Consider the following 26,796-nt stretch of genomic DNA (forward strand, 5'->3'; position numbering starts at 1 on the left):
TTTGACGCACGCTATTTTGTTACAGCGCTACTTTGGTAAACGCTATTATGACGCAGCGCTTATAAGGCAGCGCTCTTTTGACGCACGCCCATTTGTCCGCGCTCATTAGTGACGTTGCCGTTAAAGTCATATAACATGTAAAATAAAAACTTTGTAACATTATTTATTAGTCACAATAATAATCAGGTAATGAAAATACTGAAAACAGTCTAAAAATCACTATTGATAAAATATTTTTTTTAAATAAAACTAAGAGAAGACAGTTATTTTTTTTGTTGTGTTTCAGATTTACAAATGTTATAAAATATAAATGAGCTATATTACATAAAATAATTGCCTGTATTCTATTCAAATTCTCCCCTAGAGAGTGAAATATATTTTATTTGCAACTATTTTCTTCTAGGAAAATGAGGCTGGAAATAAAAAAATTAAAGCTTAAATTGACAACTCGAAGTCTGCACTGAAAGAGGCGCTGTCGTGCGACGAAGGGGTTGAAGTACTTGATCGTAGAAAAGCAAAAAGATGAGTGCAAAAGTACCCTTTCAATCGAATGGTCTCCGGTAACCTTGTTGTGAAATGCTGCAATTTATATTATTGCAAATATATATGTGTATATATAATTATGTTAAAAACACTTTTTACAGTGATATTTCGGCTGGATCATACAAACCATCTTCGGACGAATTCGTCCAAAGATGATTATCTTAATTTACATATCATAAGATACTAATTATTTATTAAAAAAAAAATTCTTTGTCACACATAATCATAATTATTTCATATTTTCATATTTCGTATATGTGTGATATAATATATTGTTATATAACCACAAAGATTAAATCTTTTAATTAAACTAGATCAGAAAATAAGCTTATTTCTTGATTTTTAGTTATAAAACTTAAAGTAATATAATAAAAATATCAAATAAAATTTTACACAGGAAAACACATTACATTAAAGTGAAGTTTCAATAATAATAATTTTACTCATGTGCTTCATTACGAACGCATTTATTCTAAACTCTTTTGAATGCATATCCAATTACTTGTCCCAACAATTCTGCAGACTTCTAAAAAGTATTAATCTAATTAAGCGATAAAAGGGACGTACGCTTTTTTATAATTTGTGCACTGAACAATACTTTTTAAATGTTAATCGATTTCAAATGATATTATGCGTTTAGAAGATCAAAACTAGTGATTATTATAATCTCATAATTTCGATCGATCTTCATAGATTAGGTTATCCTAGATTATTTTAATCTCGCAGATGAATAATTAAATATATTCGACACGAAGCTGTGAATAGTGCATCTATTGATTGTAAGGTAAAATAATTGGCTATGACTTATAAAATATATGTCACTGAATAGGTCTGATGTTTTACCACTTAGATTTGGTTTACTTAATTTTAACGCATTGGATTTACAAGCAGTGACGTAGCTATGGTGGGGCGGAGGGGGCGGGCCGCCCCGGGCGGCACTTGCTTGGAGGCGGCATATTCGCGATGGGATCGTTTAGTGTGGTTCTTAACCCTGAATACACTAAAACATATATTCACGAATAACAACAACTTAGTAATAACCAATTTATTATTTTAATAAATGCTAATTTTATGACCCTGCAAAAAAATGTATGGGGGGGGCGGCAATTTTAAGGATCGCCCTAGGTGGCACATACCCTAGCTACGCTACTGTTTACAAGCCTGTCATGTCATAACATATATTAGGAATAAAACCATTACAATAAAGCTCTGTATACAATGTGTTTAAACTAATTTCATTAAAACAAACCCTGGGATTCATTTAAGAGTCAAAACTGTTTTAGTCATTGCACATTAATCTATCTAAAAAAACTTATATTTTGCTCATATTTTTTCAACGAAGTTTTAATAAACGTTTTGATTTTAAAAAACTAGAAAAATATATTTGTTTATAAAAATATGCTATTTAATCATACAATATTTACCCGAGAAAATAAATACTTGTAAACTGCTGAAAGCTATGGCAATGATATGCTTCAGAGTTTCAAAAAAATCTCGCTTGCATCCACTTTTTATGATTGCAGGTACCCTTTTCTATATTTACCTTGGAAAACAAACACATAAGAAATGAATACCAACTGTAGCAATATATTTACGTTATCAGTCTGCTTCATTGTATTGGTTATTATTATAGATTTATATATTCCCCTAAGGCTGCCGGATTTTCATAATTTTGTTCTACGACGCCTATGTATAAACGTTAACGAGATTAATAATAATTTATTTTTTGTTCGAGAATATCGAAAATACGCAATATTACAATACATGACCAGCACGATCGATTATAATATAAAAAACTAGGTCACGTGATGATTGTTAAAAATAAGTTATTGTTAGCGACATATATTAATTGTATGCTGTAATAATACATGTCACTGAATTAAAGACAGATTTTAGTCTGACGTCTCACTACTATTTCCAGAGCAAGAGGAGGTTTTACGGAGCCTCAGGAAAATATTATAAGCAGGGTTTATAATATTATATGAGCATGATATGTTTGAAGAGACGCAACCTTGCAACGGTGTGCAGGGCCCCGGGAAAAATCTGTGTTTTCCGTTGAACTACTAACGAGGTCTAACGCCTGTTATATAATATTCATATTGCAACGAAAGTTTTTAAATAAATAAATGATCGTATTACGTTAGAAAAGCAAACTGGTTATTTACTTTCATCCTCATCTGATTAATTTTTTTAATGTAAAAAAAATAATATATGATTTCATTTCCTCATTTAGAGATGGAAGTTGTTTTGATTATTTTTGGGTAGGTGCTGTAGATGTTTTGCTTGTGAATTTTCGGTAATCCATAAAATCGGATTGAATCACTTATATGTTTTCTGATAATTGATATTTATTTTTTTGTAGAAGAAATCATTTTTCCTGTATTTAATACATACTGAAGCATTAAGTGTTTATTAGGGATTCTGTGTCGAGACAACCCGGGAATTTATTCCCGAGAATTCAAAGATTTTTTGCTGTCTCGAGTCCCGGGAATTTAAAAATTAATAACCCGGGACTCGAGACTTTCCGAAGTGCAATTTTACAAAAATATGTAAAGAGCGAATTTGATGTCGAGCTTAATTTATGTCTCGATATGAAGACAAGGTGGAATTCCTTATTACCCATAATCTCGAGATTTTGAAAGTTACGAAATTGCATTAGAAAATCATTAATTGATCTTGGCATCGGCCAAATTTGGAATGAATCGAACATTCACGTATTGGAAAATATTTGTGAAGTACTCACTCCTATAAAACTGGCAGTTGAAGCTCTAAGTCGTCGAGATGCCACTTTATTAACTTCCGAAATTATTGTTAATTTCCTTTTAAAAATAATATTTGAATTCAACACAACTCTGTCGCACGAACCACCAAAATATTTCAACGACTAGAAATAAAAAATTCAATTTTAAAAAGGAGTTTCAGATATTAGATTTAACTATCAAGCGAACTCCGAATCTAGAGCTTTTATTCAAATCATTGCTTACAATTATGCCAACATCTACAGAAAGCGAGAGAGTTTTTTCTACATCTGGAATGTTTGCCACAAAAACCATGAACAGGCTATGTGATTCATCATTAAACGCCTTGGTGTTTTTAAAAACATATTTTTCCTTACAAAAGTAAAGGTTTTAACTTAATATTGATATAAATATTTCGATTAAAAAAATTGTAATAAATGAAATTTAAATAAATATCGAATAAAGTGTTTTTAAATTGTTTCAATAAATTTTCACCTATCGTACCTATAACACAAATAATATAAGTTAATAATAATAAATTAATTAAAGTTAATAATACTAAGTTAATTTTTTAACATAATTTTTTTTCATGATTATACGAAAAATAATCAAAGTCTCGAGTCCCGGGAATTCCCGGGACTTTAAAAATTTGGATCTCGAGTCCCGGGAATCGAAAAAACCCGAGACTTCAGAATCCCTAGTGTTTATATAGAAACGTGCATAATACATTGTATAAGTACAAAACTTTAGTAGTATATAAAATTTGCTATATTATATTCCTCCAATTTACCATGGATATTTGAAAAATCTTAAAACCCAAAATCCCAATCAAATCCTTGAAGTATTATTAACAATGTTAATTAGCATGGCTTAATAAAAATTTATTTTAAATGAAATTTTTTTTTATTGAGTTAAGTCATTGGAACCTTAAATTGTTATGTTTCTTTATAAGCTACATTAAAAATGTATAAGTCAAAATAAATTATAAATCTAGCAGATTATATAAATTTGAAAACATTTTGTTGCGCCACATAAAAATAATTTTTAATCAATCCAAACGCAAACCTTTAAATACCTCGAAAGGAAAAAAAGATGACGTAGTCCCTTTTATAATAATGGGCTCACATAACGATTTTTCTGTAAGGTGTGTTCATAAATATATTTTTTAATACATTTAATTCTTAATTATTTTATTAAATAATTTATATTTTTTTAAGACAAAAATTTTTTCTTGATATTGTGTATTAAAACAAACGTTTATTTAAAGGTTTCAAATTTTTGTTTAAACAGAGGGTTGAGCAAAAACCAAACAAAACCGAATATTTAGAATCACCGTTCAGCAGTTATGAAATTAAATTTTTTTTTAATTAGACACAGATCACAATCTAGTTCTACTCTAAATCATCATGATTAATCAGTAGGTTGAGGACTTCAAGAAACGCTACATTTCAAATATTTCTGGAACTTCATTCAAAACTACTACTAGAAACTTGCGCTAAGCTGTTTAAGTACGACCAAATTTTACAAAAGCAATAACTTAAAACCCTACGAATTATTTAAATCGACCTCGATACTATCTGACCTTCGAATCTGCTTGGATACTACGTATTTATCATTGCATTCAATCCATTTTATATACACAAAATGCTGCAGTGCCTAATTTAAATGGTTATATTGTCTTACACGACAATGCACTATTGATTCTCTAAAAGTTGGGCGTTGAAAGTTGGCCTCATCCATTGTACGAAAGAGATTATAACTTATTTAAGCAATTTGGCAATTTCGTACATGTTAAAGTATTCGACAATCAGGATTTACCAGCTATTGCTAAAGTTTTATACCACTGTAATATATAATAAATTTTCATAGGTGCATAGCTTGCTTAAAATAAAACTGTATTTGAACTTAAAAATCATAAACCGCAATTATTTTCCTAGCAACTTATAAAATATATCTCAGAATACACTACTCAGAACAAGTTAATAATATAAAATTGTGGTATTAAGATGCTCGAATGAACTACTAACCAAAATCTGTCAGGGTAATGTTCACTGAAGTATTATTCGTGGGCATTGCATTAATGCAATACCCATGAATTATGCTTCTAATAATTAATAATTTAATTGTTAGTGTTTTATGAATATAGTAATAAATATAGCATTACAAAGTTTGCTTGATTACTATTTTGATAGCATATAGATATGTATTTCTATAATAACCTAATATTTAATTAGCACTATTTGTTAAATAATCAACAATTTTTAATAAAAAGTCTGATAGTAAATTAAAATGTAATGTATAAATATGAATAATAAATTTCTAATACAATAATATAAAGGATCATAAAAGCTAACTACATAATTTAAAAAAACCTAAATCGATCATAAAATAAAATATTTATTAAAGATATCTTGGTCCAGATTTTTAGTTTGTAAATATTTTTAATTTAATTTAAATATTTTATATTTTTCTAATGCCATTCCTGACCCCTAGTTATTAAATAATTTTTGCTACAAAGATTTAATTATTTTATTTTTTTAAATAATGCTTAATTAAAATATATTATAAGGTAAGTTTTTACTTAATTATAACAAACTAGATTCATATATATGTGTATATATATAATAGTAAAATCACTAATATTGAATTTAAAATCAGCGTTTATTTATGTATGTCAATTAATTTATTAAGATGTAAAATAATTATCTACAAAAAATAACACTTAAATTTTTTTTAATTATAAAAAAAAAATTTTACATATTAAAATAGTATATCTCATTTAAAAAAATAAGTATTAATAAAATAGGGATAAGTATGTAGTATTTAAAGATTAGCTGTGAGTATGTTTGTTAAGACCAAGAATGAAGATTAACGGCCTACTAGTTTGGTATTAAGTAGTTTAATTAGTGTATGATATTATCCATTTTTGTCTCAAAGGACCGAAATATTGGCCCAAAAAAATTATATTAATTTGATATTTCGCAAATTGTCCATTTTCGCAAGATATTCTGGCAAAAATTAAACATGTTAGATATTTTTTTTTGTATATCACATATACAAGTACCTAGCCGTTACCAGTAATTTCTCTATGTAACAGATAAATGATCGCGTCGCCACGACTTGAACGCCCTTTTTTATGATAGGGATGGCTGGCGAAGTGAAAAGAAAATGTATTGCATACATTATTTAATCATTTTTATTTTCATTTAGACATATTTTTACGCAAATAACCAATAAAATATGCGTCACTAAACATATGCGTTAAATATAAGCAATAAGTAAGTCTCAATAATTATATTTAAATATAAAAACAAATTTGAAAAATTTGCGCAAAATGTATATTAAAATTTTTCATTGGAAAAAATGCAATTTTTTGGTTGCCAATTAAAGATATGTGTTTTTTTACATCAAACATGATTCATCTTATATTTTTTTAAGTAAAAAATATGACAAATATAATCTATTTTTACTGTTCTTAATGATTTTTATAACCGTACATTATTAAGAGTACACTAAAAAAGTTTAAAATTTGCAAAACACACATAAAATAATTTATTTAAAAATGCAAACCAATAATATAAGAGACTCAAAGGTCATTTGTGAATCGTTTTTTTTATAAATTAATATTTTAAAACATTACTTTTAATTTTTAAACGTTATTGTACTAGCTTAATTTATCAGTAAACCAAGTATTTTATATGTATATTTTTAGAAACAGATATTGACACGCTAAGAGAAATAACAGGTGACTCACTAAAAACACGCTGGCGTTTAAAGGGTTAAAAAACCAATTTCATTTATGTTAGGCTAAATTGTTTGGTACTAAAAGGGGTATGCAGTATTACCGAATATTATTTTATATTATTTACATAAATTTGTATAACTTCAATTTACTTGACGTTATTTTTAACACGAGTAGATATTCTAAAATGAGCAACAATTATAATAAAATACTATAAATAAATCACATAAATATTACGACCAAAATATATTTTTATAATAATAATATGATACATGAATTAATCTGAATAGAGCACAACAACCATACATATCTATCTCGGCAACCCTTTTGAAAAAATATAATTTGGGAACAGAACATAAAAGAAACAGTGGATCTATTTGCTACTGAATTTAATGGCTTTTTTTATTAAAATCTTGATTCACGTATAAAAAAATAATATTAATAAATATCAATAATAATATCAAATATAAATTATGAAATCTGGTAGTCCGAATTAAATTAATACATTTTAATTTCACTTCAAGATTTTCATCCAATCTACGTTTATACATAGGTACCCTTGATAAAATACTATTATTAAATTAAATAAATTTATAAAATTTACTCGTTTAATAATACGTAAAATCTAAAGTCAAAATTTTAATTATTATTTGCCGTTGATTAAGCGTTTCGCGAGAAAACCCAAGTCATAAACAGATATTGTAATGATGTGTTTTTTACTACTTAAATTAAATAAATTGTTATTTCAAATTAATGGGAAATAGTTAATAAATATAATGTAAGTGTTTTTTTTTTTAAATACCTGAATTTATAGAAGATCGTCAGCGACATTAGCAGCGCAACTAGAGATATAGTGAGCCCTCCTATCTCCATCTTGCGGGTGCCTTCGGCGATTCCGATCTTTAACTGCAATTAGAGAACATTTAATAAACAATTTATTTACTATAATTATAAACCTATATTTAAATACTTACATCGCCGGAATCTCCCTTTAGCTTGGTGAGAAGATTTTGAATACCAGGCGTATAACAGGGAGTATAATTGGTCCATCCTAACTCTCCTGATGTTTCGTTAGGGCTCTTACCTTCCCAATAACCTAAAGCGTTGCATGTTTTATCTACGGTCTCTGAAAGCATAATAAATGTGAATTTCCAGAACAATATGATTTACAAGCAATATATTTTTGAATCAATTTTATAAAAATTGATAAGCTAAGCATGATCAATAAGCAATGGCATTTCTGAAATTCCAGCAAATGCTTTGATATGACAATAGCCATGAGAATTCAATCTAAGCATGTAGATTGTAGAGCTTTCAACGTATCTGTTCATGTGTATGTGTACATTGTTATGGTTTAATACATATACTCATTCTATAGAGGTAACGTATTTTTGGTCTTGGTTTAGATTTAATAGTTCAGATCGAAGAACTGCGTTTTATTTAGGCATATGGTTGTAAATAATAACTCATCTTGAATTTCAGAAAATAATCAATCAAGCGGATGGTGACAAATATGCATCACTTTTGTGCTTTTATCTCACTTATTCGATATCGAATTATGTAATACGTTCTGATCATCCACAAATTGACTCCTTTTTATTGTTCTTTTTTCATATTCCTTAAACCACTCTAAATCTTATTTATTTATTTTGGTTCACGTTATCTGATTATTTTCGATTTAAAGGTACAGAAATGCTTTTCATTCGAACAGGGGGACGGCTAGACCCCATATCTTTCTTTGTTCCAATTTTTTTGTCTTCAATTGAGGGTTTTTTTTTCATAAAAAATAAGAAGTTTAAAGAAGCCATATTTTTAACCTTTCTTCTTTGCGATACAAAGCATTTTAATACAAATATTTTTTCAGGACTTATTTTTGTTTATGTTCTCACAATCTTTCACAACTTTTAAGCCAAGAGCTTGGGATTGATCATCGCTTAATATGGATTCCATCTGATAAGCTTTTGATAAGTCGATGGACTGATCATAATGTTTTTGTTTCCAGGTGCATCTTTTCAAATACAAAACGCTACTAACCAGTCTGTTAAAGACCATCAGTAATTTTCAATGGCTTACAAGGATATGACGGTGACTCGCAAAAGCCCAAGTAGGAGGTCATGTATAGCCTCAGTTCGCGCAATGTACTGAAGCAAAAATCATAGTTGCTTCTGCCGTTTTAAAGAAAATATATTAATTATTTTATTGATTTTTAAATAATGTTTTTTTGTTAATAGAATAAGAGTCTTTTCATTACGCCTAATTGTCTTTTTTTATGATCCACATTTTTTAAATTATCTCCTTATGTTAAAGATCATAATTATTTTATACGACCTCAACTCGCTTTCGTGACATCATAAGTAGGAGGTCGGTATCAGTCTTAGTCCACGCAGTGTACTGAAGTAAACTCTGTTACAGGCTATATACTTACTAATGCCAGTGTTATCCCAACAATTTTAAGGTTGTGTGTTATAAAAATATTTTTATTCTCACAAAGTAAAAATACAAAATGAGCTGATTGTCATATTACTAATAGAAGAGATAATATGTTTGTGTATATATTAGTTGAAAAAAAAGCTTTGCCTTTAATTACTATTGTCACTATTTTTTATGTAGATATTTTTAGCTATATTTAATTGTTGTATATATTATATATTCTGCAGATAATATTTTAAATGATCTATTTGTATATTAAAATATATACATATAGTATATATAAATATAGTTAAATAAAGTTTGACGAAATACGAAGCGTATTCATCATATCTTATCAAGTTTGTAAAGAAACTCGGTCGTTATGTTAATATATTTTCAAACTATCTTATATACTTATTATGAAAAGAAAAAATATTTGAATAACAGCACAACTCATTAAAGTTTTATAATACAAGGCGTTGAGAATATTTAGATTAGAGCAACATACAACACACAGGACGTGATCTTGCATACGTTGACTAGACATGCGTTAACTCATAAGAATATACTTCAAAGTCGATTATCTCGAAACGTATATTTGTTGAGTAAGCTTCTAATAAGTTATTTATGAAAAATATTCTTACTGCTGCTGTCGCTGAAGGGAACTGACGGGCAATTTAGGGTGGTAGAAGTCCCGGCGATAGTCGGAGGCCAGCATAGGTAGGTATCGTAGACAGTGTTACAGTAGAGTATGTCTGTGAATATAATTAAAAAATAATACATAAAAAATAAAAATAGAGAGATAAACAAGATTTTACTATATATAGTTTGATGCAATTTAGAGCTAGTCATGAAACATCCCCCAATTCCGCACAAGTGATATTTCATGTAACATTTGAAACATACTGTTGGAAATGAACATTTTCTTTGATATTTGAATTTCACCTCTCACCGAAATAGCACACAATGTGAAGGACTAAAAGGGTTACAAAAAATATATGTATAACACCGTCAGCCAATTTTCAAACAATACTATTTATATTTATTTATTTTGTGGATATATTTAGAGAGTAAATGCTTAAAAATAAATATATAATACTGATTACAGAACAGTAAAAAGCGATTAAAACGTACGCAATCATTTAATAATAATATAAAAATATTACAGTATCTCATTATTTTTACGAATGTGTTATTTTATTTTATTATAATATAGAAAAAGCTAACATTAATTGTTAACATTTAAAGAAGAAGAGACTTGAGTTTAAGTGAAAGGTAGATCTGAATAATTTAAATCGTACTATCTCATACATATTTTTATTTGCTACTTTAATATTACAAATATATTTATGTAAATGTGGCTCGTACTGGCAAGAAGTTAAGCTACCCCTGATATATAAGAGACTCTAGCTGAGATTGTATATAGTAACGAGTGTTCTTTCATTTGAAGTAACAACATAGCTTTTAAATCTCATGTATGAGCGTATAAAGTCTAGCAGATAGTCGGAGGTCTTATATTTGCAAGTTTGTAAAACAAACCGCCATACTGAATTGAAATGAAAGCTTTTCCTGTATCGAACATTGAAAGGCAATACACTTAAGGTTTTTATTTAAGCTTCAGTCAAACTATTTGGTTGATGTATTGTTGAGTAATTTTTATATAACAGATAGAAATGTTTGTTAATAAATTCACTTACAAAATATTATTTGAAACACAATGGGATTATTTTTTTTAATTTTTAATCAAGGTAGCGTAATACCCAAAAAAACACGCTTAGATAATAAATACATTATCCATTAAATCCTTTTAAAAAAATTTTTAATTTACTCAATCCGTACTCGATGATGGAATCTATTTTTAAATCACGGATATTATCGAGTTGTTAATAAAGCGTGGAGCGATTATAAATCAATTATTTTTCTAGGGTTAATTTAATTTTAAAAGCGCAAAAATTCTAGGTATTGTTATTGATTAAAAATAAGTAATTTAATTTTTATACCATGATAACACTACCAAGCAATTAAAATAACACATAATTGTTAATCACCATGGGGTATAATTATTTTCTATATGATTTAATCCATATTTTAAGCTAATGTCTTAACGTAAGGAGCGCATTAAAAATATTATACTTACAGTATAAAAACCAACGCATTATTAATGTTTATTTGTGGTTTAATTTTAAAGTAACTTAATTGCTAATTTTTTTATATTAAATTTTGTGATACATGAAAAAATTGTTTTAATTTAAATTAAAACCTAGTTTAATAATGTAATTCTAAGCGTTGAAAACGTATATATATATATATATATTATAAATCTTTTAATCTGCTCATTTAGATATTCTACTAAAAAAAATCTTAAGGATATGTTTAACTAATTTAACAAATAAAAAATGGTATTATAATATAAACGTGTGATCACAGGATTATAAACACTCGATATGTAAAAAGCCATCTGTACGATGTGACACAACATAATATATTATATTTTTTACACATGTTGTTTCGGTAAATAATGAAAAATAAATACCGTAAAAAATTATGCTAGAGTCATACTGTACGATTTTAAAATGTTTCATTATATTACATACAGTGTATATATTATATTATATTGAAACATTTCAAGCAAACTATACACTAATGATATTTAATTTTTTTACGTACTGATTTCTATAGACTTGACACTTGAACCGATTCTGATTAGGCTACAAAACCATTATTTTATAAATTGAATAATTTAAATAAAAAAATAAAGCAGCAATTTTTACAATTCACAGAAAATCCCTGTATTATCCTTTTAATGGTAAACAAGATGAAAGGCAAGCGGCTTATACTTGAGTATACATTTAGACTTTTAACTTATAATTTATTAAACACATTTAATTTTAAATTTATTTAATAGTTTATAAACAGCTTATTAGAACGGTTTTATCCTAAGCTAAGTAATAATAGTAATAAAATATTTTCTAAGCTCTTAATCATTCACAGTAAAACGATAAAAATAACATGAAAAACACGTTTTTATACTAACCTTAAAAAACTACATAGTAAATGTCATTACTATCAAATAAAAAATACTGATGTAAACATACCGTAGAATATTACATGAAACAGTGACTATGACAAAACTAAACCTTAATTTAAGTATGCACATAAAATTATATATATCTTGCTTTTGATACGTTTATTCAATTCTTATGATCCAGTTTATAAATTAATACGTAAATATATCTTTAAAATTTTAAATGATTAGCTTTTTTTATTATTATTTATTTTATTTCATATTCTAAAAAAATAATTGCGCTAAATAAAGACGAGCCTCAAATACCTTGACTTAGATTTACAAGCTTGCTGCAATTGCAGTCCTAATGTATAAAGAGGTTTAAATTTTAATGAAAATATTGCTATATATGAAACGTTTATAAGCCTTAACTTCATCTAAATAAAATTAAAAAAAATAGTTTTTTGCTTCAAAACAAGCGATGTATCAGTTCGATCGGACCCCCATACGAGCCATTTTTAAACTTGCAGAAGAGTTACCGCTTGGTTTTAAAGACTTAAAATTGAATTTTTAGTATCGTATAGAACTACTATACATTCTGTATGAAAAAAAAATATAACATTTTTTTACAAAATGGCGGCCAATGTAAAAATTAAGTGTCTCAACTTTACAAAATCTAGTCCTACAGAAAAATGTCATATGCAAAAAGTGTTCAGAAGCTAAATTTCCATTTTAAAAAAAAAAAATTTTTTTCTTAAAAACTAGTTTTATGGTAAATTGACCGGGCTCCCATACGAGCTTTTATGCGACTTGGCATATAGTTAACGCTAGTATTTTGTTCCTTTTAAAGATATAGACTTGAATTTTTAATACAAAATAGAGCTTTCGTATATACTTATGATACCGTGGCAAAAAATAATTTTTTTTTTTTTTTTTGTTATGATTCAATCGACCCACCATACATACGCTTATAAGACAATATATTTAAGGTCAGTATAAGCTTATATATACAGATTTATTGATGTTTTACAGAAATAGTACATTACGTTTGTAGTAAATAAACAGCTATAAAAGCTTGTTTATTTTAGAGTAGAACCTGATTCTTTTTAATTTCAAGTAATTTATAATAAAGCAATAATAATGAAATTTAACACATATTTGTATTATAACCTCAGAAGCTTATTATATTTATTCAAAAAATAATGGCATAATTATTCCGCGAAATACTATAAGAATTATTTTTTCATATGTTTTGGGCATAATAATGGGGCACCCTTTGAAATAGTGCGTTACTTTTTACAAGTGTATAGTTTGACCGAAATATTTTAGTAGGTAGTTTTAACCATAATTCTGAGTACTATACATAGCAATTTGTCGAATTTGAGTTTAAAAAAATATTGCAGTCTCGCTTAAGTGACCGTTATGTTTAGTTGCTTGATTTTTGTCTTTATTTCTCGTTCTAATTTTTTTATTTGGAATATTATTTAGACATAAAAAATGTCAAAAAAACGCTAAAAAAGCGAATATAATTTTATTGCATATAATATTAAACACAAAAATACTTTAAAACGGTTCAACGAATGTGGTTCTTACAAATAAAAGCCAAAAACTGGAAGAAAACGAAAAACAACTGCCTAGGAAGATCGAATGTTTGTTTGTGAGTCCCTTAAAAATCGTCAAAAATGACCTCAAAGCTGGCTACTGAAGTCTCTGCAAATGAAGAGCCATCCATTTTTTGCAGACGGTGCGAAGAAAGTTCAACAATGTGGAACTCAGAGGTTGTAAAGCCCGACACAAACCGTAGCTTTCAGAAATAAATAAAGTCCGAAGTGGGCCCGAAAATACTGAAGTCCAATGAATCCAACCTTCATATATTGGCTAATATAAAAATATTAAAAATAATTTAAAGAAATATTTTTTTTAAATAATCATACTTTTTTGGGTGTAGTACACATGTGTCGAAGATTGCGTAGTACCAAAAGTCAAACAGGGTGGTGGTATTTATATTTAAATGTTTGAATCCATTTCAATGGATTCCTACTGGAAAATATTTACTACCATCTGATTCTAGCAAGAAAACGTTATATGCCATACTTCGCTAAAAAGCAGGGGTTAATTTGCATAAAAGGGTTTAACGCTTTTAGGATGGCCTACACAGTCACCAGTCTTAAATTTTATATTATTATTAGCCCCATTATTATCGCCAATCATTTTAAATGTTTTTTAATGTATTTAATTTTTATGTATTTTATAATTAATATCACTAATTCTATTTTATACTATAAAATGGTTATGAAACACTAAAAGGTTCATGAATAAATATTTTTACGCAAAAATTTTAATAGGGTGCGATTTAACAGGGAATTATTTAGGGTGATATGTGCATTTAAATATATTCTCTGTTCCATAAAATTGTTTGTGCATTTATGTAAAGTAAATCCTTGAATTTTTATTTATAGAGTTATTCATAATGTGTTCATTGTTCTAACCAATGCTCACTCGCTAACGCTCGCTTGCACCTATATATCCAATAGTAATGCACAAACAATTTGTTTCATGTAACAATTATTTTATATATTGCTCATTTTATTATAGCTCGGTGGCCTTAAAATCGTTGCATAATACATTTCAATCGTTGGTAAGGGTTTTGTATCGCTATATCCAATCAATTTTATTAATGGGAGCAACTGTGCATTGCCTGTGAAGGTTGTGAGAAATATATAATTAAAAAATCTTGACTATTGCGTTTATCTATAAATAGACGGGTGAGAAAAAGCCATTTTATCCGACAGCAAATTAAAATGTACCTTTCAGAATGTTATGTATTCATCCCGCAATGGAAAAGGTATATTAAACACTAATTAGAGCTGGCAATTAGGTAGCATTAAAAATTGAAGCAACTAGTTGTATGCTATAATTCAAAATATCATTATCTACGTAATATTAAATTGCATTTCTTTAATACCTATATTTATTTGATAAAAAAATACGTATCAAATAAAATGTGCCAATTTAACACATTGTTTGTAAAGAAAGATCGATATTAATAAATTTATTAATCAATAACAAAATTCTATGTTAATTTTATTAGATGTTTTGAAAGTTTCAGAACTGAACATTTTTTCCATGCTCTCTAATTTTTGTGCGTGGTTATTATTCAACTAACGTTGATCGATATCAATTATAAATATATGACCTTGACCTTATTTATTTTTAAGGTACTCGTTTTTAGCACCACAATTGTATTGTATGTTTTTAACGATACTCGCACCAAAAGCATTGTTTAGTTCGTATGTTTAACTTACAATTCGTTTAGAAGCCATAAAAAAATTCTCTTAATTGCTTTATTTCCGTCTGTATTATTACTTTATATATTTAGCAATTTACAATAAAATATTTACCACCTATATTTATTGGGTGGCACTGTAAATAGATTAAAGCTAATTTGTTTTTGCCAACTTTTTGGAAAAATTTAGTATTGTTTTAAAGAGCTGGTAATCAACGGCTTATATGCTTATGCATCTTTATATTTTTGTATTAACACCGAAATAGAATACTGGACTGTGGTAATGCATTTACAATAATATTAAATTTTAAACTAGGAATTGCAAATACAAGGTGTGCTAAATAATACCGGTATATTTTTTACGTTAGTGTTTACCAAGCAAATATAGTATATTCTTATATTTAAATTAAATTTATTTAATTTAAAATATAAGAATATACTTTTCAGTAAAATTAAATTGCACAAAATCAGAATTACATGGAAAAAATGCAATGTAAGTAAAATTACAGAAATGCAAGAATATAAATCTCAAATTTTATTCGCTTGAACGCAGCATTAAAATAAGTTCGAGCGAAGGTTGACAGTTGCGGAAACTGAAAAAGGCACTTGAAATATACCAAGGTAAAGCCACCAAGACCAAACGGTGGGGTGGGATGGTAAAGGAGATGCGAAAAAGGGGTGGTGAAAATGTAAATCAAAAAATGTCAAAAAAAGCGATTTCCAGCAGGGAACACGACTGAACACTTATTCTTTGAGGTCAAGGTTCGCCCACTCGGGTCTCATCTCGATGGTTGAAATTAGTTCACTCAGGTAGAGACCTCACCATAATTTTGAACTAAATCTCACAACCTTCGCACTTATCATAACTAAGTCAAAGCTCCAAACAAAATATGTGTGCAAGTTATAATATTTATATTATAACTTGACCTGGAATTCCATATACCTATACTCTAATCCTATCATATTTATATCGTATCTGGGAGCTCATAATTAGTGATTATTATATAATTTCAATTTCGATTAATCATCACAGATTGAGTCTTCGTAGATTTTTCTAATCTCACGAGAGAATATTGTGATGAGTAATTATAATAACTAGTGCTTAGGGACATAATTTATTGTAAGCTTTAATTATAGATTATGTTTGCTATAAAATATAAAATACTTGTATTGATTGTATTAACTATTTATGTTGTAATGCAAAAGATAAAATTTAAATAATATTGACGTACATTCTTTTTACAGTAATCTGTTATTTTTTCAGATTCAACTCTCAGGACAATATATTTATATTAAATATTTATTGCGTATAAAATATACAATTTATAATATAAACAGTTAACGTGCTGTATATAATTTAACTATCGAATAAATAATTATTGTGACAATTGAACACAGCGTACTACGGGTACTACAGGTTTTTTGACATAATATATAAAATACATAAAATCTGTGCGATATAAAAAATAAAAATCTCCTGATGATGCCAAAAATATTTTTAGCGCAATATATCGAGACTGAAAGGAATTTCAATTTTATTCATTCAAAATAAATAATAAAGAATCGTTAAACGACGAATCCTCAAAGGATATATTATATAAAAAATAAATAAAAACTTTCATTTTTATACCAAGTGTATAAATGATGCAACGACATGACAGACTGACATTTGCAATAATAAACGAAAATTAATTCTCAGATATTTCCCGTTAAAAAAAAATATTGTAAAGGAAAAAGTTTGGAATAAGATCTTATCAAATTCTGTAAAGTATAACTTGAAACGTCCTTTATATATTTCGGTCTTTTTTGTAGCAGTCAGAGACATGTTAGAATTTGACACATTGAATACTGGGCATTATTCCTAAAAATGGAGCTGTGCGGCGGGGATTATTTGCGAAAATTAGGATACAAACTTATTTTTATTAAAACATCGTAACTCTTTAATTAGTCAACGTTTTAACGTCAAATTTTAAAAACAGATTCATGATGATCGTTTTTTTGTATTCGCAATGATAAAATCAGTACACGTCAAATTGTGGATCGCGTACCAATAAAATAAAATATAATTTTTAGTTTAGAATAACCAAATATATATATTTTTGAATAAAAACAATAAAGATAATAATATAATGATGATAAAATACTGTTGTTTATAATAAAAACCGAAAATATCTAATTTTGTGACCTATACAATCAATTCAAAATTTTTAACACTTGACGGTCAAGTTACGCAGCGATATTTGCACGACACCCAACTGTCCAATTTCGAACAAACGTAACGTTTGCCTATGGCTAAATGCAATCTTTTATTGTTTATGTATTATTATTTTATATTTCTGTTATAATTTATGTATTATTATTTTATATAGTATATTTAATATAAAGAAAAATTATCAGTGATTCTAAACATTTTATTGCGTTAATATTATATATTTACTACTTTTTGTATTTTTACCACACGGTACGCAATGTGTTAAAATAATGAAAAACGCACACTTACTGTATACTTCGCATCCAATAAAGACTCGAACCACCAATAGTTACACAAATTAAAGTCCTAATTTTTGCAAATAATCCCCGCCGCACGCTCCATTTTTAGGAATAATGCCCGGTATTCAATGTGTTGGTAATTGAAAACATGTTGAGAACAGTTTATTTACTTTGAACAGATCGGGATCATTTCAGGTCTAAATATTATAATATTATAAAATATCACATTTGGGATTGATGAATCTGCATTTAAATGCCCACGACACCTCTACATACATATATATATAACAGAAAACAATGATAAAAAAAATTTTGAATTTGATTTACTGTAATTTATTTCTTAGAAAATAGTATCAATAAATGAAGGAGTACGAAATAAATAAACATCACAAAAATATATTGTAAACCTAACAAAATATAATAATGCAAAAAGTTGTAAAATAAATTAATGCAATTAAAAGTTGAGAATCACTGATTATTTTGTTATAATGCTTCAGGTTGATAATATGTAATTAAATATTAGGTCTGGCTCAATATTTCGTTTTTTTATGCGGTTACCTTTGAATATTTTGTTTTTTTTGTAATTTTGTAGATAAGAATTTCAAGAAACATATCTTTAAAAAAATTACCATCTTTACCTGAATCAAACCGATAAGGTGAGGTTTTTCGGTAACAATTTTATAACAGCGTGCGTTTAGCCTAACGGAAACGTTACATTTGTTCGAAATTGGACGGTTGGGTGTCTTGCGAATATCGCCGCGTAAATCGACCGTTAAGTGTTAAAAATTAATTAAATATATTTATATATTATTGATACGCGATTCGCAATTTGGTGTTGAGTGATTTCACTATTTCTAATAAATAATATGTAAGATAATTCCATAGAAAAAAATTGTATATATATATATATATATATATATGTAAACATACATCTTGAAACGAATTTATTTTACCCGAGTTTTGAGCCTCTGGAATTTATAATTTCTACTTTTTTGAACTATTTTTAGTTAATATGATATTAGTAACATCTGTAGGTAAATCCCTAAATAAATACGTTACAGAAAATACGCAGTTTACGTGGGTTTTTTTCGTATGAAGTTAAAATGACGAAACGCACAAATTTGTGCACACCGACGCAACGGAAGGTTTCTGAAACGTACAAATTTGTGCACACCGTACGCAATGTGTTAAAATTTTTTAAGCAATATCAAGAAAAATATTTAGAAATACTGTTAAAGCGTATACACAAATAACTAATCAAAGCGACTGAAAAACTAAATGAGAAAACAGAATGTTTTAGTCTATTCTTTGTTAGAAACAATAAGAAATTATTATTGAGATGATAAATAAATTCTCTACGATAGCCAAAATAAATTAAGAGCAATGAAGCTCTAAAAAAATTACACCTGAAATAATGGCGACAGTAACGTGATCTTCTGTGCGAATTATACATCGATCATTTCTTAAATAAGACGAGACTATTACATAGCAATTTTATTGTATGGTAATTGTAATCATGCAAATAAAATTAAACATAAAACATCCGATGTTGATAAACAGAATTGGAGCGATATTGTTTTATGTTAATGCGAAACCTGATACATAATTAATTACTGTTGTAAAATTAAACCAATTAGGATTGTAAATTTTGCCTAATTATTACCTTTTTAAACATTTAGAATTTTTTCTTTGATATATAATTTAATTTCAATAATCAGAGTTATATTATATTATCATTTAAAGACTCAGAAACTCAAAAAATAAAGATTTTTCATAAATAAAGGATTCATTCAAAAGAGAATTAATTTAAACAGAGCATATTTTTATTATTAAAATTGTAAAATAGTTATAAAAAATATAAAGCGTTTTATATCTTTCTAGATTTAATTAAACATAAACAATTTTTTTCACCTTGTCTTTCGCATAAAAATAAACTGATAAGAATGTGCTTTAAAAACTCACACAATAATTTATTTCTTAATGACAACTATGTGCGATATTAGTAAGCTTTTTTGAAAGCTTTTTGCGTCACATTTTAAAGCTTATACAAACGATTGAACATTAGCTTTCTTTTGGGTCACTTTTTCGTGGCACTTTTGTGCGAAAATAAAAAAATTATTTTAGTCATCTACGTAATTTTTTACTGCTTTTCTTGATTGATTAAATATAATACAAAGCAAAGTAAATTATTAATGCTTTATTTGTGCAGAATTAAACTATTTTACTGCAAGTATATAAATAATTTTAGCTTTTTGTTTGTAGTTGTTATTAACAGTCAAAGTACTTATGACGATTACATATTGCATCAAAGTAATTAAAAGTTATTCAAACTATCGTAGTTTATAATTGCAAGCTCAATTTAACGTTTGAATAATCTTCATACAACTTGACCAAAGTTATGTTACATAAGCAACGTAAACTTCTGTTGCCAGCATTAAGTGACCCGAAACTTACGTTAAAATTATGCCAGAGTTAGCAGCTGTTTCAAAATACTTGTTTGTTAATTATTCTCGCGGCAGAATATAAGTAAATGAAGATTTTACCTTGTAAGATATTTTTGATATGCTTTAACAGGTGATTTAAGAACGGAATAGCGTAGTCTCAGACTAGAATTTTGAGGTTACGGGTTCGAGCCTCAGCAGCGGCACTCAAATTTTTATTTAAAAAAAATGCACTATTATTAAAAACCGGTCAACGATTCCGAAATTTTTTCATAAAAAATTTTGATTTAGCTGCATTAAATTGTTAAACAGACCTTATGAATTTTGGCAATAGAATATCTACATTAGCAGTTCCCAAATCGATCAAATTCACAAATCGATGAGAGACCGTGATTTAAAAATATATTTCCTTAATGAACACTGTTTGAATAAATAAATAAATTTGGGTATTACTTTACCTTTCTATAAACAATATCATTGTGCTCAAAATAATCTTTTGTAAGTAAATTAATTAACGAACATAGTCGTCCATAGTTTGACTGAGGATGTGCGATAAATAAAATATTTTTTTTTTTAGATATAGTGAAAGCTTTCGATTCGATGCAACTTGGCAGTTTGTTTTACAAAGTAACTAAATATGTAACTTCCGGCTAGCTGTAAGATTTTATATGCTCATACCTGAGAGATAAAGGCTATTTTGTTTCTTTAAATAAAAAAACACGGCTCGCGAGCCGCATGTGGCTCTTTAGTATATTTAATGTGACTTATAATTTAAAATTAAATATATTTTTTTTATGTTTATTTAATTTTAGATTTAGAAAATATAAGTGAAAAATAGCTTTTGGAGTAGATGGGAATTTAATTTCGCAACTTTACTTGCCAAACAATGCGTTCCGCACGCCCTTATCTCTCACTCGCTCTAGTCACTTAGCACGCGAGCGAGCGAAAGGGAAAGTATCTCATCGTACGCGCCTGGATATGTATTTACTTATTTATTAAAATTATGACCATCGTGACCTGAAAAAGTATTTATAAGTTAAAAAATATCAAATATATTACAAATATAAAATACATGCAATTATATACATATGTATAAAACACGAAAACAAGATAAAAGAACAGACAAAAATAACCTTAACAGGTGTACATTGTCTTACACGAATTGAACCAAAACACAGTATTGAGCAGATGAACGGCTTTTGCCAAAGAAGAGTTGCCAAGTGCTCCAGTTCTAGACTTTACAGGCAAGATTAGTGGGCATGACCACCTTCTGGACCCCACATTTGGAGTTGCTTGAGCACCGAAGGATTGTCTACGATGCCTTTGAGCAATTTCCAGAAGTGTTTGATTCTAGTATGCTGCGGATTAGAGCATCATAAAGAGTGCGCAATACTAAAGTATTCCTGAAGTAGCGCGCATTTTAAAAATTAAACCGAGCAATTTTAATGATTTTCTGTGAGTCTCTGCAATTTCCAACGTTCTTTGAAAGTCACACTTGAATTCAAAGTCAAAAAAGACCTCTCTAGAATATATCCGAGATGGTAGGAATATTTTGCCGACATCAACGACCTTGAAAATGAAATTGAGTGACATTTTTTTACACTGAAAGACAATTGGTTATGGCAAACCTACATCTATACAGAATCAAGATCCTCCTGCAACTATAAAAACTACCTAATTAGTAAATATAACCACATATTTCTCTTTAAATTTAAATTGTTTCAGATCTTAGCTAAATATATTCAATCTAGTATATAATGCATTTTTTTTAAAACTTTCACTAATACTCAATTTATTGGAAGTTTAAGAACTAATGTTAGCTTTTTCCTATATTATATTGTTTAAAAATAACACATTTGTAAAAATAAAAATGATTATAAACCAATAATTATTCCATAAAAAAACATGTATTCAAAGAAACGCCAATTTAAACAAATTTTGTACTGAAGTATTACTTAAAATTATTTGAGTATGTTTTATTCATTCTCTAGTGTTCTAATATTAGTATTAAATATTTAACTAACATAATTGTTTTTTAAGCTATGCTTAAAAAATCAATATATATATATAAACTTGATTGACGTTTTTAAAATTAACCTTTACACTTTTCACGGTTTAGGTGAAACTGAAATTAACAATTTCAACAGAATTCTGCAATTCAAAACGTATGTATCATTTATAAAATGAAATATCACTTATGCGGAATTGGAAAATGTGTCATGGCCAGCTGTAAATTGAACTATACATAAGTAAAATAATACATTTGACTAAATGTACTCTTTTGAACCTTTCTATCATTATTTTCAATATTATTTTTTAAAAATATACATATGTACCCTCTACTTAATCATTATCTGTGTTACCTACCTCTGCTGGCCGCCGACTATCGCTGACAGTCTAAACAGCTCGTCAGTTCCCATCAGCGACAGCACTCATAAGAATATATCATTATTTTTTTATTAATATGCTTAAACTTGAGAATATTAGAGGCTTACTCAACAAATGCGCGTTTTGAAATAATCGACTCACAATAAACGCACAGTTCTAAATAACCCATGAGAGAGCATGCGTTATGTTGAGTCTACTCCTAATACTCTCAAAGCCTTGTATCAAAAAAAAATAATCAAAATCAAGTTTAAGAAGTTTAGATTTTTTAAATATTGTTTATATAAAACGTTTATTTTTATATAATAAATAAATTAACACACATATGTTAAAATAAAATAAATCAATATGTTCCCCAACTATTTTTATGTGTACATACAATACATAAAATTAAAGAAGATATGTTTAGATTTATTGAACATAAACATACAATGCTTTAAAAACAGTAAAATATTTTGTTGACATGAAAATATTTAGAAACTAGTAAAATGTATTTTATCATAAAGTATGTTTGTAAATTTATTTATTAAATCAAAAAAACGTTTTAAAAAAAATATTTATAGTATAAAAAGTGACGAATCTTGCACCATAAGTTTTTTTATTCAGTATTTTTCAGTGATCAACTAATAAATATTGTAATGAAATTAGTTAAAAATAAATTTGTTCTTTAGAACTATTTCATAGTAATATACTATATTTGGCTGTTATTATGTTTTATGATTAATTTAAAATATTACTATTAGGTAATTCCTGAATAAATGACGTTCTTTTAATGATACAAATATAATTGCCTTCTAAAGATATAACTTTTTGTATTTTAATTAGCGCAAAATGTTATAGGCTTTGATTAAAAATATTCTGATAGTCCCATTTTTTTTTGTAGTTGAAAGGAGCAATGTCTCAAATCTATATAGTGGATTAGATAAAATCTTTCAGTCAAATTCATTGATTTTATTGAGAGTCAATTTTACGTTGTACTATTGGGCATCTGTTGAGAAGTACATGTTGATAATTTTTTTTTACTTTCCAGTGCTAAAGATATAGCTGATCATATAAGCTTACTATTTTTTAAATTTCGTAATGGCTTTTATGACGATTGTTATCGTACGCATATTTCTTATATCTGGTTATTACATGACCGATAAAAGATGACTTGTGATGATCATCACAAGCTTATTAATATGTCAATGCACTGTTAAATCAAACTGGTTCAGTTTTTCAGACAGCTAATAAATAGTTTGAGTAGGATTTGCTTCCATGTCTGCAGTCAAAACATCTTTGCTAGTCTTAATAACGTAATTTTTAAGCCATCTTTGCGATTTATGGATATTTAATAAATCACCTACCTCTCCACGAATATTTTTTCTAAATATTTATATTATACACTTGGTAAAAATTCTGGGGCCCAGTTTTTATTTTAAATATCAGAATATCAATTTGAGACGTGCACCAACACTGTTGTGATTACAATTTAAAAGAAACGACATTTATTACGGGATTACCTTATAATATCTTTTTTTATATAACTTGTTAGGGGAGATTTGAAAGGTTATTAAATAACAAAAGTTAATTGAACTTTAATCTAAAAAGCATATTTTTCATTCGTGACGCAATACATCTATGAAAAAATATGTATTGTCATACAAAAAAATTGATATAACAACACCGTTTTATTATATAATAAATAACTGAATTGGCAAGTTTCGCCGCTTGATATTCGCTACATTGAAGAAATAGAAGAATAAAGGGCCATTGACATATATTTATGCAATGGCAATCATAAGAAAACAGTAAACACTTAGAATCATAAAAACTGCAGTGTTTATTTATTTAATAATAAACACTTATAATAAATTAAATATGATATAGGAAATAGATGTGTAGGTTTATGGATATGTCGAATTTTTTGTATTTGCTACTAAAGTTTTAAAGAAATATTTTGTGTCTAACGAAAAATATTAATGTAGTAAAAATAAACATATTCTGTTTATAAACATAAATCCTATACTGATATTATTTTTGTAATTAAGTAGTCAAGTTTCTAGTATGCTAGTAAGTTGCTAGGAAAATAATTGCTATTTAAGATCTTTAAATTAAGATACATTTTTATTAGCGCAGTAGTTAAAAGTCATACAGGAGAATTAGATCTTTCGATTAACAAATGAAAAATCTTTTATACAATAACTTTAAACTATAATGGTTTCGTCAAGATTTAAAAAATCGTAATAGCAAATTATATTTTTTAATATTGTGCGTAATTAATTTATTGAGCTTTTAATTGTATTATTTGTTTTAAATGGCTTAGAAATGTTGTACATTATACTAAGCGCAGATCACCAAATATTTACACGCACTATATTTTATTGTAGTTTTGATTTGTCAAAATACTTTTTATCCAAATATTGCGCAGAGAGCTTTCTAATGCCACAAATGATATATTTTTTTATTCTTTCGTGCGGTACTCATTTATTAAGCCTTTTTGTTTTAATATCTGTTTGAAGTGGTTTAGAACGGTAGATACAGTTTCACCAGGCTTAAAATAATATTGGTCGCAGATCACTTTATATTCACCAATATTATATTTTTTACTTAGAAAAATGCTTTTAATCCAACTATTGCGTAGAGAGATTTTTGATGTTGAAAAGGATCCATGCGATCTGTAAATCGGTAGTTGATGTTGCTTTAAAGAAGCGCAAAGCAAATTACGAAACGTCGCTTATTTCGTGCGGTACCCTTTTATCATGCTTCTTTTATTTTATCATATGTTTTAAGTAGTTCAGAATTTCTGAATCGATTACGCCGGGCTTGAAAATTGATGTAAATTATACAAAGCGCATATCCCCAAATATTCATGGCTAACGAGCTTAATTCGTTTCGTGACAGAGCTTGTAACTCAAAATTACTCGTATGTCAAATCAATTTTCCTCATTGAAATGCCATTAATTTATTGCAATGGAGAAAATTTAAATAGATTAATTCCAATTGAGCCCATATTTATCAAAGAGAACTAAGTCATGTTTCTTTCCTTTCAAAAATAAAGTTTAAAAAATATTTTAATATTACGCAACATAATGTTTTCAAATTTATATAATTTATATATTCATTTAAAATAAACTTTTATTAATTAACATTTCTAATATAATATAGCAAATCTTTAAATTAATCTGCTGGTCGAGTACAATGGAAGTAAGAACATACTTTAGTATATTTTTGATCTTCCTCTTTTGTATGAAAGGTCGGGATCATCATTTATAGAAGTTTTATAAAACATCTTATATGGTTCATTTTTTAAAAAGCCCCGGCAGTATTTTTGGTTCTTCTGGTTATTAATCTCTCAAACGCTTTGGTTGAAATAAAATTCTTCTGAATCATTCTTTCAACCGAAAATGAATTCTTTATATAATACAACATTGTCCCATTAACTTCTACTAATATTTAGGGATGTATTAGTATTTTTTTGTCTCATTTCTATCAAGCCTAAATCACGATCATCTGGTAAAAACGAATATTCCGATATTGTGATCTACAAAGTTCATATTATTATTAGAAAATTTAAATATTTTCAACCATTTTAGTGTCATTTTAATGTTATGTTTTTGGTTAGACACATTTTTACAATGCTTTAAAATAAACGAGGCGACTTCTTGTGAACCTCTTGAAGCTATAATCTCATCCCACACATATATTTTATCTATATTATTGTGAAAATTATTGCAACCTAAGTAGTATAAATACATATTTCGCTTATAAAAATCAAA

General features: G+C 27.4%; 1 protein-coding gene across 1 annotated transcript in view; it reads right to left on the bottom strand.

The window, feature by feature from the left end:
• The window catches only part of LOC148233973 (PDF receptor-like), a 109,311-nt gene that overhangs the window by 23,755 nt on the left and 58,760 nt on the right, over window positions 1–26,796 (bottom strand). The window contains exons 3-5 of the mRNA XM_088187292.1: window positions 10,077–10,187; window positions 7,998–8,149; window positions 7,826–7,929 (exon numbers count right to left, since the gene is read on the bottom strand). Coding sequence (XP_088043418.1) covers window positions 7,826–7,929; window positions 7,998–8,149; window positions 10,077–10,187 — 367 coding nt within the window. The remainder of the gene's footprint in view (window positions 1–7,825; window positions 7,930–7,997; window positions 8,150–10,076; window positions 10,188–26,796) is intronic.

Source organism: Plectrocnemia conspersa, unplaced genomic scaffold, assembly GCF_051122295.1.
Source record: "Plectrocnemia conspersa isolate PC_06_02 unplaced genomic scaffold, ASM5112229v1 ptg000006l, whole genome shotgun sequence".
Lineage (NCBI taxonomy): Eukaryota > Metazoa > Arthropoda > Insecta > Trichoptera > Polycentropodidae > Plectrocnemia > Plectrocnemia conspersa.